The sequence below is a fragment of the Hippichthys cyanospilos genome, chromosome 1 (assembly GCF_059441005.1).
Source record: "Hippichthys cyanospilos isolate Australia breed blue-spotted pipefish chromosome 1, RoL_Hcya_1.0, whole genome shotgun sequence".
NCBI classification, from domain to species: Eukaryota; Metazoa; Chordata; class Actinopteri; order Syngnathiformes; family Syngnathidae; genus Hippichthys; species Hippichthys cyanospilos.
In genome coordinates this window covers 22,123,116-22,138,012 of record NC_142369.1, presented here as the reverse complement: position 1 = coordinate 22,138,012, position 14,897 = coordinate 22,123,116, and the positions used below count along the sequence as shown (strand labels likewise).

The following is a 14,897-nucleotide window of genomic DNA, read 5'->3' as shown; positions in this document are numbered from 1 at the left end:
TCAACCAGGGAAGTTCCACTTAACTGTGCAATAGCACTGCAACAGAAAGAGGCCCGCCAGTGCGTAAGCTAATATTTCAAGTTTTGACCTGTGTAGGTACACTGCTGCCTTTTATGGAAGTCAAGTGAGAACTCTCCATTATAGGTTCAAAAGTCACACAAGTCTCCGGATTTCAGAGAAAACTGTGCGGCATTCATCACTAGGATATGATCATGAAGTTATCCGCCAACATCTGAATTGCAAGGAACATCCATAACATGATACGATAAAGCGATTTGTTTAAAGAAACAATAAATATAACTGTGGCCTTATAGAATGGCCGTAAATAGCACGAATACTTGCTTAGTGATGGTTATGGGAACTAAAAATTCAATTAAAAGGTTCATAACCATTTGTAATATGTGTGTGTATGGTAGCACTATTGGATACTCGCCTCACTAGGAAAAACAAACACGGCCTTATTATTACTGTCATGAATATGCTTTAATAAGCACCTTATATAATATTCCATTAAGTCTCCGTTATAAAATGGCAAGAGTAGCTCAGGGAAATATGTGACATTTAACTTTGTTGGCACCCAGGCCAACCGCCCCCATTCCTCCTCTTTTTCTGTAATGTATCCCCTGAACTTTACCCTCTGTAAAGCGCCACAGAGCATCTCTCAGCATGGCTTTTCAAAGGGGCTCCTCTCAGAAAGGAGGACCATCTGGAATACGCTGAAGTCAGATAAACATTTACACATATCCACGTGTTCCGGATCAAAGTGGTTGAACTGAGTGGGAGACGAGCAGACGTGACGTACACGGCTGCTTTTCATCTCCGGGCATCGCTCGGAAAGTGTGGCCGCTAGCTGTTGCTTTGAAAGAGCTTTTCCCCGTTCAATCCGAAAGAGAGAAACTCATTTATGAACTTGAGTAATTCTGTCATCGCGAAAATTCGCCCAAGGCAGTGTAAGCACATAAGCAAATAGTTTGAGTATTTTCACACTTTCCCATCAGTCAAAAAAGTCCTGATTATCGAATGCCTCTCACGGACTTTCTTGGGGTGTGCATTTAGAGTGACTACTGTATTTTCTCCCTGATCACCTGGAAAATGTTCTGAGCAGACAAAATAATCATGGCGGTTGATATTTAAGGTCAAAAATAATTTGTTGTGTGGTCAAGGCGGCTTTAACTATTTTACACATTTCATAAACAAAGAAACTCAAACTCCTTCACGCAAGCAAAGACACCACATCTAAAAATTTGCCAAGTCTGTCAAATTTAAAAACACCAGCCAAGCAGATAAAACAAAAGAGTTTGCCAAAGTTACAAAAATAAGATACATAAATAAATAAGTAGGTAAATAAATAAATACCCTGCTTTTAAAAGGATTTACACTCTGGATTGACATCACTCACTTCTGTTGGCATTTCATTGCATTTCCGTGCAGCATGAGGAAAATGCTGCATCACCATGTGAACTCTGAGCACCACTAATTGACTCTTGCCACCAATGATCAGACCCTGACTGGGTTTATATTCAATCGGGATTTCTTAAATGCATTCAGGACCCCAAAAAGGGTTCAAGGACTGACCCTTGAGGGCCCGCACATGTCATTGCCATTCGATTAAATTCATCAACAAAGTTGGGCCTAGCCATGGACTTGAAGTTCATGCTAACGTGAATTGCGCATTCAGCTGGTGGTCTGGCATTACATAAGAAAAAAAAAAATCACTTTCAACACACCAGCGGCAGGAGAAGTGTGAAACCTCACACTCGTGTCTTTCCATCCGAGCATTTATACAGGTGTCATCGGGCTCTGTCACTGTACCACCCAAGAAAGAACTACTTGGTAAAAGAAGCCTCAGTATTGGACTCATTAGATACAATGAGCTCTCCAGGTCCAGAATCACACTAGGCACTGGCAAAGGACGCTACATCACAGCACTTCTCTGATATGTCGTCTAGCTTCTTCATTGCCGAAAATGAGCAAGTCTGACAGTAGCCGTAAAAGCACAAAAAGGCTCAGTACTGGACAGGCTGGTCCATAAAGCGCTAAAGGTCCATGGTTAGGTCTGCATAGGATCTTGTTGTAGAAAAATAAGCACATTAGACAGCAAGAGAGAAATGCATCCTACCCAAAGTGGTTTATAGAAACAAACAGCTGCTATAATGCGACATCTCGTCACACGCTGTTATGACGTGAAAACAAAATTTTGCCAAGCCAGCGCGCCTACTTATTACCAAGTCCAATTGTGACTTGCTCTGCACAATAGATGCTTGACTGCCGAGACATTAAAGATGCGAGATAAATACCCCCCACCTCCCATGTTTCCATGATTATACCATTGATTCTATGACGTCAGGTGACAATCACGAGCAGGTGAAACAAAGGACTCAGTGTGCTGCGTGTGTGTAATTCCTTGACATGGATGTAAAATGCGGCATAAGGATGCTTATTTGCATGTGGCTGAGATCACATGACGCTCTGGGTGTTTGCATGTTTTGTCCCCAAAACACGTAGCTTAAATTTTATTGCAGCCTTTAGAGTGTGCATATATGCAAATATGAGTGGGAATGGTAGTTTGTCACTGAGAGAATGTGCGGCGCGATTGGCTGAAAGTCAGCTGAAATATGAGCACGAGCGATAAACAAAGAGGACAGATGCCATAAATGTACAAATCGCGGCCATGGTACTGTCATAAGACATCATGTCAGAATAGATCCTCACAAGGGCTCATTTCAAACAGTATTAAACCCACTGACTTGGGTGTCTTGGGTTTTTCTTTTGACAGTTTTTGACGTTATCTGAAATAGATATCTGGTGTTAAGAGAAGGAAAATGAAATGTGAAGCAAAATTGTGTGCTCTGGTTATGATTCTCCAATTACTGAGTGAAGAGTCTCATATCATTAAGACGGTATTTATATCTGTAACAATTTGTGTGGATTGACAAGAAGCCACAACAAAAAAGTTGCCGACTGCAACATTAGCTCAATATGACAGATGGTTTTCTGTCATTTGCTTGCCACTTATGTGTGTGATTTTTTGTTTCTTTGTGTTTTTTAGCTTTCAAATAATGCTTGAGGCGATGAAGGGAAAGCAAGCTACAAGTCCCACCAAGGAACTCTGAAAGTCTGTTAAGCAATTTGTCTCAACTCGATGTCGCAGTGAAACCAGGGAAAGTGTGACACATGGAAACACACCCATGCTCTAACCATGATTACAACGCAGGCACGCACACATTGAAAAATGAACACCTTTTTTGGATTCCCTTTCCATCTGTCTGAGACTCCCCCGGTCAAAATTGGTCACTTCAGGTTTGCCAAAATTCCAAGAAAATGTACAAAGTGCCTATTCTTTACAGTACATGACATGACTATTTTGGCAATACATAACATAGAATGAAAAGTAGTGTAATTTCTTTTGTTTGTAGTTTAGGAGCATCTGAGGGACTATTTGGGATGCGACCCCTGAAAGTCACACCAGAGAAGATTTCTGCGAGGGGGGTGAAGTCCTTGAGCTCTTCAAGTCAAAGTGAGGCATTGCAGTTTGCAGCACAATCCTCCTGCTACCTTTTCACATCCCTCAGAGCACATAGGCTCACCGGATTCTAATGTAATACTTTATCATATGGAATGTGGGAAAGAGCTCTCACTGCATGAATACTCTATGTACTGTTCTCAACATCACAGCAATTCTGATTATCAATAGAGAAACTTACATATATTGCTCCTTGCGTGGTGTCTCCCCTCTCTGGCAGTCCCAGTCAGCTAGAACCAAAACAAACACGCATGCATCATCACAACTGTGCTCCTACTCCTGCTGCCAGCTCAAGCACTCTCATGATGGAAGGAAGAAGGGAACGCTCCTCAGCGAGCTGCCAGCCGCACGGGCCAACGACGTCACAGTGTTTCCTGCTCTCCATCGTCGACCAATCGCGCGGCTCTCACAGACGGGCCTCCGCCTCCCTCCTCGCGTTGGAGAGTGGAACAAACTGTACGGAGCAAGCATGAGGTAATAAGACAAAAAGCTGATTTGATTGGAGGAAAACAGAAGAAGTGGTGATTAATGTTGAACACAATCTACTGAATTTTTGTTTGCATAAGTACAATTATTTTATCAGTTGGTTCCAGGGCCAAGCAGTCACCATTATAAAAGTATTAGAGCTGTAATGCCAGCCCATAATTTAACTCGGTGGTCCTCAAACCTGGAGACATGGTATAGGTTAGGTTTTGGGTTAGGGTTAGATGGGAAGAGAAATGTAGGAGGGGTTATCTTAGTAGAAGAGTTAGTTAAATGTATTGGAAGTGAAAAGCATATCAGAGCTACAACTTCAACTGAGAGTCTTATGTTAAATGAATACTAAACTTTTTCAGCCATTTTCAATAGAAAACATGAACATTTTGGAAACTCCTTTTGGAATCTTAAGAGCTGCAAGGAGGAAGCCATCAAGTCCAGCGAAGAGGCTGCAGAGAGAGCCTCTCGACGGATTTGGATCAGAAGGTCTGAATAGTGTGTGAATGCTGATGGGACACATGCCTGGAATTGATCCCCGGCTAATTTGCCTGAAGGAGAATACACTGTCTGATGTTGAAAGACACACAATAAGCTCAGGAAAGAACGTCAGTGATGATGTGTCCCAGCTCATCCATACGATACATCTGTTCACAAAAGAAAACAAAACAAAAAAATTAGACCCACAAACATGAACATTATTCATCTAATTTGTTCCCCAGAGAATGAAAGGATCTGATCAGAAAAAGTTTCAGGGTTGCGTGCGTTATTATTTGTATGTGATCTCATCTCATGTTCTTCCATGCAGCGACTAGGAAAATTGGCGGACAACAAAATTCTCCTATTGCTTTTTAAAATCTCCGGAAATTGTATTACACTCTTGGCCGCTGTGGAGCGGATCGAATCGTGACAAGACAAAGGTGATTAGCTTTTACGTTGAATCGGACCAAATGAGGCAGCTTCACTTTTTTCACATCAAAAGCGGTGCCATATTTCTTTAGAAATTACACCAAATAAGGACAGGGAGGTCGGGCCGTTATAAGACAAGATCAATATTTGTCTTCAAATGGTTGTTTGTCGAGACAACTTGTGCTCCTTTGTCTTTCCTGTGAATTACAAGTGAACATGTTGAATACTGTATGTCAAATTTCGTAAGAGCACGTTGTGTGTTTGATTTGCCCTATGCCACAAAAACACCCCAAGAAAAAAACACTCACCTATGGAAAAGTGTCACTATTCATCATATCAAATTAGTCCGTCTGCCTTCCTCCTTACATGGCTGGAACATGTTAAGCCTACGGCATTTCACTCACTGTGAGCCATCAGCCAGCTATTGCTCGTCTGCACCAAACAACATACCGGAAAATAGTATCTGTCGTTCAGGAGCATGGCCTTAATCTGTTCATTGAATACACTCTGGTCAATTGTGACTTGGCACTTGGGGCGAGTGTAGCAGTGATACAAAAAATCCAGCAGATGGCACTGTGGAAAAAAAATCTATTCAACATTAAAGTAAATGGACTTTCACTTATATAGCGCTTTTCTACATTAGGTACTTAAAGCGCTTCACAATAACTAGTCATTTACCTACTGATGACGCAGCATCAGCAGCAACTGGGGGTTCAGTGTCTTGCTCAAGGACACTTAGACACGGTCTTGATGGTCGGGGGATTGAACCCACGGCCTTTCTGCTGGGAGACGGTGTGTCCTATATTTTGGGAATGAAGGTACTAAAGGGAATGCTGCTTGCAAAGTTGGAAATATTTCTCCTTTCCTCTTATAACCAGTTTGACTTCATGTGAAAACATGGTACTGCCCCCTGTATCTAATCACATAAAGGGATTCTATCTATGTATACAAGTCTTAATACATCTGTTTTTCCATGTTTTACTAGTGCAACTAAGGCTTTTGATAGAATTAATCATGATAAACTGTTTTTGAAATTGCTATGGAGAGGTGTCCTCAAATATTTAGTAAGAATTTTAGTGTTTTGATATGACAATCAAAAAGTTCAGGTCAAATGAGATGAAGGTTTTATCATCTCCTTTTAGTGTTACAAACGGTGTAGGGCAAGGAGGAAGACTTCTCCCATTTTATTTCATGTCTCCATGGATGACCTACCAATTTCAATTGAATGGATGTGGTACAAGTTGTCTTGTGAAAAATACATTAATACAGTAAATCAATTTAATTATGCTGATGACCTGGTCCATGATAGCCCATAGAAGGCTGGTTTGCAACAAATGCTAAAGATGTGATGTGCATAAATCATGAAATTATATACGTATATGTAATTCTAAAAACACACACACAACAACAACAGTGGAATGATAGTAAAAAAAAAAAAAAAAAAAAACAACAACACATCGATGATGGGAACATAATCTTCCCAACATTTGATTTATCAAATAGTCCTAGCTTATGTTACACCACTGCATACTGCTCAATTGCGGTCCAACTATAAGAAGTCGAGTTTACAAAGGCTTTAGGTTTGCTTACAATGATGCACTAAGGCTTCTTCTCCGTGTTTCGTGATGGCATAGAGCCAGTCAGTTGTTTGGAACTAAATGAGCGCCAGCATTTGATGCGCAACTTAGACAGCTGATTTTTAGCTTTATTCGTTGACTAGACAAAACCAATAATCGTGTAATAGAAGCCCTGGTCAGCCCAGTGAAAAGTTGTTATGGATTTACCTCTAAGGTTAGACAGCATTGGTGCAATACTTTGTTTAAATTTTATTTTGATGCGTACGCCCTTGTATCTTTCATCAATTGTTATGGTCTATCGTTTGTGGAAGTGTTTTGTTTTATTTTGTATGGACCTGTTTCTGCAATAAAGGATTGATTTTTTCACGTTCATAAATGGGGTAATTCTAGCTGTACCGGCACTTCAATTATTTTGATATAAAAGACTCTTTTCGTGTTATTTTTGTTGCTTTTCATGAAGAACCAATTGTCCACATGTTGCGAGCAGTCATAAAACAAGTATCACAGTCACTGTTTTATTTGCTTGTGAAAAGATTACTTTCACAAGGATTTTGTTATGTGTGTGTGGGTGTGTGTGTGTGTGTGTGTGTGTGTGGGGGGGGGGGGGGGGTGTCTAAAGCAGGTTTTTCTGGTAAAACACACAAAAAATGTAAAATGTCCCACAGGTCTCTTGAGATCAGTCAAAATTCTTGGCTGGCACAATTTAGCTGATACTTTTGGGTTCTCTGCATTGAAAAAGTACAAAAAAATAATAATCACAGTGGTTTGTGGGGGACCCGATCCGGAGGCTCGGTCCAACAACAAACTGGACTTTTATGACAAGGTTCCACTGTATCTGTACGCACTGCATGGAAAAATAGAACCATTTAACATATTGAAAACTCATATGAATGAGCTGTTTATGAAGAATGTTTAGAAGGACTGTCATATCCATTTTGAGTCCAATGGCGAATTTCATTCCTCCATGTATACTGTATTTTAGTTGAATTTGGAGCTGTTCCCTCATAGACACTTTGCTTACCAGTAAGATGAGCCTTCATTTGGCTGGCTATCCCACCGGTACATCCTGTTTTCCAAAAGGAATAAAAAGGCAGAGGGGATACTGTCCAAAGAGAGTACGGACGAGGCCCTGAGGGAAGTGAGGCAAACAGGAATGCAGACATGGAATCAGCAAAGCGAGCAGGCCTGCTGGGAGCCTCATAAAACTCATAGGAGTGGAAGGGTTATGCTAATACTATGCAAAGGCTCACTGCTTTTGACTCTTCGCATTATAATAAACACCCAGTGAGTGAACGCTAGGACTTATTGTAGCATGAGGAATGAATGGGTTTGTCAAACCAGAGGGGAACAAATATTATCATATGGAGGTTATTCAGTCTCAGTCAGGAACCGCGCTATGGATGACAAAACAGCTATCAATAAGTCGACTTTTGGGACAATGTGAGACACTGCTCCAAGGCAGATAAGAACCTGTGAAAATCAAATTTGTTCCAGTGCTGTGCACGGTAAAGTTGGGTTACGACAAAGCTGTTGGCAACTGTCATCACAAGAATAAAAAAAAAAGGGAGAGATGTTCTCTGTAGGGTAAGGCGTGAAGACATGGTGCGCTGCAAAGTTAAAGTAAAAGCGACAAAAACACCCTCGGTCCAAATTGTGCATCGGTGTGGATTTGTAGTACTTCAAATGAGAAGCAATAAGACTACAGACCATTTAGATATTACCTCCACCAAGCTTGAAAGAGCCTATTGTTAGAAATGTGGTTCACTCTCACAAACAGTGAGATCAGAATTTGACTAAAGTTCAGAAGGATGAGGAAGAGGACAGTAATTCGAGAAAAAAAGAAAACAATGAAAAGAAATGACATTAAAATGTTAATAAAAGCAGCAATTCAGTCAGTTAATTACAAGAACAGCTAATGACAAAGAGTTTGGAAGTAGTATGCTTAAAATGAACAAAAGGTATGAGAGAGAGCTTAGTTTCAAATGGGCTTGCAGACCCTTTCATGCCTATAGACCAAAATAGGACACTCTTCCCCCCTAACTCAGTCCTTAAGGGTTAAGGGCAAAATGCAGTTATTTAGTCACATCTTCTGCCTCTGTGAATGGCCATTTTTTTTTTTCATACTATCCTATCAACCAGTCAGCTATGACAGGGAATTACATGAATATAATTGTTCATATTGTAACTAAAACGTCTGACTAACTGTTGAATTGTACATTCAAATGTATTCTGGTGAGGGATTAGGATTCAAAACGATCCCCCCCATTTAGCATTCCCTAAATTGAAGTGCTTGGGCCTGAGTTTTATCAATTGCACTCAAACACCAGGACAAAACAATGTATATGCCTTCTATATCACAGTCGCTGCCATGTCACAGGTGTGTGACAGTAACTACCCAAAAGGTAGCAACATTTGATAGGGAAATTGAAATTAAAGACCACAAAAATAATTCAAGTACAGTCAACATTTATTATACATAAATACATAAAATACAATATAAACAACTTTTTAAACCACATAATTCTTAAATGGTTATCATTCGGACTGAGAACAGATCATCATACATCAACAGGAACTCCATCATTCGAACTGCTTCTCAAATCTGCAACACCAGCGAGCTCAAACTTGTATCCTCCGTCAATCACAGGAGCACTGTTCCATTCACTTTGGAGCTTAAGATCATAATACAGACACTCCTGTCACCGATACAAAGACACTGCAGCTGAGCATATTAAACATTTGTACTTTCCTAAAACCTCTGTATTTTGTCATGTATACAAATTAGGAGTGCCCTGGTGCTCCAGAAGAGGGCCTACTGGCATCTCTTCCCAGGGATAAATAGTCACGCTTCATGAGAACATTTCACTGAATATGGCACCATCAGGATCTGTGACTCCAAGCTTAGAGGTGTGAAATGACTTTCAATTAAAAAACAAACAAACAAAAAAAACAATAATAATTACCCGCTCTGCATGCATGTATGTGACCAGTAAAAATAGCCTTGACGCTGATGATACTACGGCAATGTGAAATCAACCTTTGAATTTATAGTGAATCACCTACACACACAAAAAAAGTCTCACCCACCACAAGGCATTTTTGGGAGGAGAAGGGCACTACACAAATCAGGGTCATGGAGTCTCAGTCACGCAGTAGGTGAAGGCCTACATAGTTAATGACAGTTTTTCTCCTAACTTTACAGTCAGTTACATATTAAAACAAACAAAAATATCCCTTTGTCTGGGGTTAAGTATGACTTGGATCATACTTTAGAGTCTGTTTCTTTTTGTAAGTAGAAAAAAAGCTAAATTGGGAGCGAAATGCAGCCTGCCGCAAAACTGCCCTGCACAGCTGCAAATTTATTCATCTTTGTTGTGGTTGGTGTTCATGACGCCATTTGTGTGGTGGGCCCACGTCTGGGCTTGCAGGACTTTGGGCAGGCGCTTGCCTTTGGTGTAAGCGTGGTACCAGAAGTTGAGGAAGAGGAAAAGGAAGATGAGGCCGTACAGACCGATTATGTAAATGAAGACTGGGAACTGGTAGGGGCAGTCCCGGATGAAGAAGTACTGCGAGATGTGCGTGGTCACCATCACAAATTGGATCTGCACAAGAGAAAAATCCAAGACTTTATGCTCTTTCATACACTATCAATTACTTTCAATTTTACTCAATGTATTTCTTGCCAAAAACAAATTTCTCTCAGCAAGTTCCACCGAAATACAATATACTTTGAAACGGTAGTGTGGTAGGCTTACGTGTTAAATAATTACCGGTAAATGAGTTTTGAAAAATAGTTTTGGAACGAAACCTTTAAAAAGAGCCTGAGAAGGCAGAATATTTATTGCTGGCTGCAAATAAGCGAATTCTGTTCACCTATCAGTTGCAACAAAGTGATGAGGCAAAACCAGCCTCAATTTAGGGGAAACATGACATACCAGTTGAATGGTGGTGAGGTGTTTCTTCCACCACAGGTACTTCTGGTATTTGGGGCCCAGGGCGGTTAGGCCGTAGTAGGAATACATGATGACATGGACAATGCAGTTGAGCAGGGCGTGGAAGGTCCCCATACCACCTTGAGGAGCAAAGAGACAAAGCCTATTCTTAAAATGAAGTGAAAAACGGAAATGGAAAATATGAAAGAAGAAAGGAGCTTTTGTTACCTGCAGCAAATCGAACGCCAAACCACCAGGTAAAAGGCATGATGGAATGATGGTACACGTGAAGAAATGTCACCTGATTGTTTTTCTTCCTCAGCACAAAGAAGACCTATGGAGGCAAAAAAGACAACGTGAACTGCTTGCCAAATTGTCTTGGGCTCACTGAAGGCATAAACCACAGTCACTGCTACTTACTGTGTCCAACATCTCAATGAACTTTGAGAAGTAGTAAAGCCAGCATGTTGCCGCCATCTATTGGAGAAAGACATTCAAAATTTAGTCACACGTTGTACAGCTATGTTGCAGTTTTTGTACACCTACACCTGATGCAAGACTTATACTTAACGGCAGACGACGTAACCAAAAAATAACTCTGGTGTGTAAGTGCAGTCTGAAACAGAGGACCTACCCTCATCGCTTGTGGCGAGTCAGAGTAGTCGACGAGGTCACAGTGGAAGGAGTATCCCGTTCCCCATCCTGACATGACAAACTTAAACACACACATTCCAATTAATTGACAAGCAACTGTGTCAACATGCTTTTCAGTCATTAATATTGCACGCTCAAGCAAAGAAAATCATTTGACACATCAGATGTTGCACCATCTTATTTGCGTCATGAACAAGTGCCCAGAATGACAGCGAACGCACCTCATAGCACATGTAGAGTGAGAGCGCCACCACACTGAAGTTGTACACCACCAGAACGCCTTTGAGGTCAAAGGCTTTGCGGTTCTCCATGATACGAGGGCCCAATGACATAACAAAGAAGATGTACGCCATGATGATGACGCTCTGCATGACGGGAGATGACATGAGCAGCCAATCCGCCGTACGAGAGTCTGCAAAAGGAGATCAAACGAATAAGATGCCAAGTTTCTTGACGGTGATAGATTAAACCATGTGGGGGGCGGAACCAACCTGCATTCCGGATGAAGCCATCATACATGAGTGAAGCCGAAGACTTGATATCATAAATCTCCATTGCTTGATCCTAATAAGGGTGAGTGGGGCGGGTTAGTTGCGATGCAGTTTCATGAATATCAAATCAAATCACTGGACTTCAAGGTAAAAATCAGCATGCTTGCTACAGCCCGAAGACTAAAAGGCAGGAGAGTGTGCGTGCAAGACACGAGGCAGGCCACACAAAGCAAGAAGTGTATGGGCAGAACAATAAGTGACAGTCTCAAAACAAACAGCGAGATGAGCAGTCTACAAGTCATTATTGGGTAAAATCTATTAGCCTTAGAAATAAGAAAATAAATGCTACTATAAATGCATATGTACGTATATTTTATTCAGTATAAACATGCATGCATCCCATTATTTACATATATAGACCAAACTAAAATTTACTGTTCTCAGCTTTGGAAACAGATTATTACCAGTATAACAAGCAGATATGAAAAATATGGCCCAAAAAAATGTATGAACTAAGATGGCTCAACAGTTGCAGTTTAAATGTTTTACAATTATTAAGAGGTGGGCAGTTCCTCAGTGACTGACCAACGTTTTGCCATCAGACTGACAGACACTTTTTAAAAACGACCAATTAAGACAGATGGGGCAGTAGATTTGGTCTGTTTTAATCGTCAACTCCAGTATCACCTGTCACTGTTTGTAATAGTTTTTCACCTCAGTTAATTCTTCCACATTTCCCGGAAGGTTTAAACTGCCAAATACTTGGGAGCATGGAAGTGTCAAGCACACTGCAAGTGCAAGCAGACATGCGTGTCCTCAATGTATTTCATGAATAACATTTTCTCTTGCTTGAAACTGGCTAGCATACATGTGGAGGTCAATGCTTGCGCTGTTTTTCATGAACTGAAATGCACACTGTACAGATTTAAAGTCCAATCATTGTTTAGAGCTAAGAATTAGGAGAAGTGTTATTTTGCTTTTTTTAAATATGATTTGAACTAATTGTACATATTTGGGCAATGCATTCTGGGATGCCTTTCCATTTAAATGAACAATGGGCCCTGACTGGCTCTTATCCAGATAATGTAGGATAGAAGTTTTTAAATTTCTCCCAAGAAGGCATTATCTAGTAAATTAAGATCAGATTTTTTTTTAACCCGTAGTGTATGTGACAGTCTGACAGAGGACATGCGGTCAAATGACATTCTTATATTAATGTTTTGATTAATTAAATGACATCGACAATGATTGTGTTCTCAACTGTTTCACATGGCTGACCGGATGAACCGATTGCAGAGATTTAAAACTGTTGGAAGCACAATAATGCTTCCTCGTGGATGACATTACAAATAATAGTCTAGTCGCAACGCAAACAGCGCTTACATATAGTCTGTAAAGTACACTCCGATTACATATGTTTCATAACGGACCATTGGCTGACTGAGCGACAGGTTGCGGTACAATTTTCGGCTTGAAGAAATGGGGTGCCACAACGTCCTCTCATTAATTTTAATACTTTGGTAATTTTCTCAACAGAAACAAACGTGCACGTTTCGTTCATGTTTTTCCTCTCAATGCTAAATGGAAAACTAAATGAAAACTGGAGGGGGGGGGGGGGGGGGGTAATGAATTGATCACAACAGTTTGACCTAACAATGACTAATCAAAAGTTAATTGTGGAAAAAAAGGCCTATCAAATACGTTGATCCGACAGGGGCAGACATGTTTGACAATTATTCATTAAACGTACTATAAACACACAGCCCGAAAACATAAATACTGTACTTATGGAATTTCTCAGGAGAAACAAAGGTAAACCTGCTTATTAATTCAATTCGTAATATAATGTGATCTTTCATAGCATACTTCAACTTGCCATTTGTTCATAGCATACTTCTGCATGCCTTTTGAAAAGCTTAAGAGGAACAATATTGTACTTCTTGACACTGGGAAATTCTAGCACGGTTTGAAGTTACAAACAAGTTGCTGTGTCAGTGACTCCAAATTCTACGATCAATAACTGTGCTCAAAAGAGAGCGAAATAGTTCTTAATTCATTTGAGCAAGGTGTGAGACTCCCCTGGTTCGTCAAACTGGCCGTACTGGTTCTCTGAAATAAGACCAGTAGAGACAGAACAATGCACTTGGAGGCACACGGTATTCCTTATTAGGGAATCGCTGAAGTAATTTGCTAATCATAGCGGAAGTGCACGTGAACATAATATGAACGGAAGTACAAGTAAGCAAGACAAAATAAAAGCGTTTCTTTTTTTGGCCACCCAAAAGGTTTTCAAAGATCTCCGATAAAATACCACAATTTTCTATCGGCCCCCTTTAAACAAGATATGACCAATATTCAAAGCACCAATTTTGATAAGTCAAACGAATCAATCCACTTCAAAAAGACGCATTAAGAAATTGCATTTAGCGAAAGGGGGGGGGGGGGGGGGGGGGGGGGGGGAATGCTCTTTGAAAGACCAAATACCTGTAGTAGCACTTTTGAGTCACCACATTGTCCCAGTAGTCACTTTTTACAAGAATAAAAGAACGTTTGTGGCACTGATGAGGTGACGCAAAGGGTGAAAAACAAGTCCAGCAGCTACTTGCAGCAATTTCAACAGTTTAACCGTAAAAATGCGCGGAATATAATGCTTAAAAGTTAAACATTTTACCTGTTGTCGTACGTTGCAAGCAATGAGCAAGAACCCCTTCCTGACCTTGAACTGTGGTGAAAAATAAATTAAGAAAAAATAAATTAAAAAAAAAAAAAAGAAAAAACCCAAACCCTTGTAAGACTTCCAAATCACACAGGTGCGTCTGAGCTCTGTTCACGTGCTAATGAGAGTCGCTCCGGGTGTTATTTATGGCGTTTTCCACGGGGCGGGATGTCGAACACCTTGGAAGTTGCTGATTGGCCGGGATCGGTGGACTCAATAAACTGCATTCATTCTTGGGCAATACCTCATAACGTCACATTACGTTCAATATGCATGCGTCACACACATTCCGTTATCATAATCGATAATCGTAAAATAACACACGGTACAGCACGTCCAATATGTAAAGTGCACATTTGTGCGCTTGTGCTTATTCCTTAAACTGAAGCGAGCACTTTTGGGTGAAAGGCATGAAACAAAAAGTTGTATTTTTTTTCAAATGATATATAATTAGAAATATATCCTTTTCAACGTTTTTTTGTACTACTTAACAAAAATATCCCCCCCCAATCATTTTTTCCCACAAAAACTTTCACATTTATTCCAATCATCTTCACTGCTTATCCTGACAAGGGTCGTGGGCATGCTGGAGCCCATCCCAGCTGCCTTCAGGCAGCAGGC

General features: G+C 40.5%; 2 protein-coding genes across 2 annotated transcripts in view; both read right to left on the bottom strand.

Annotated features, from left to right (window-relative positions):
* LOC148429683 (3',5'-cyclic-AMP phosphodiesterase 4D-like) overlaps positions 1 to 5,393 on the bottom strand; it is a 44,227-nt gene extending 38,834 nt beyond the window's left edge. The window contains exons 1-3 of the mRNA XM_088431151.1: positions 5,215 to 5,393; positions 4,523 to 4,644; positions 3,705 to 3,977 (exon numbers count right to left, since the gene is read on the bottom strand). The gene's annotated coding sequence lies outside the window, so the exon portion shown is untranslated. The remainder of the gene's footprint in view (positions 1 to 3,704; positions 3,978 to 4,522; positions 4,645 to 5,214) is intronic.
* A 3,539-nt stretch (positions 5,394 to 8,932) lies between these two features.
* Positions 8,933 to 14,413, bottom strand: elovl7a (ELOVL fatty acid elongase 7a). Its single transcript, XM_088415942.1, has 8 exons — positions 14,232 to 14,413; positions 11,561 to 11,633; positions 11,291 to 11,481; positions 11,050 to 11,130; positions 10,836 to 10,892; positions 10,644 to 10,749; positions 10,419 to 10,555; positions 8,933 to 10,085 (listed from the first exon to the last, which is right to left on the bottom strand). The coding sequence occupies exons 2-8, from the start codon at positions 11,622 to 11,624 to the stop codon at positions 9,843 to 9,845; spliced, it is 879 nt and encodes a 292-aa protein (XP_088272068.1). The 5' UTR covers positions 11,625 to 11,633; positions 14,232 to 14,413; the 3' UTR covers positions 8,933 to 9,842.
* Between the last annotated feature and the right edge of the window lie 484 nt (positions 14,414 to 14,897).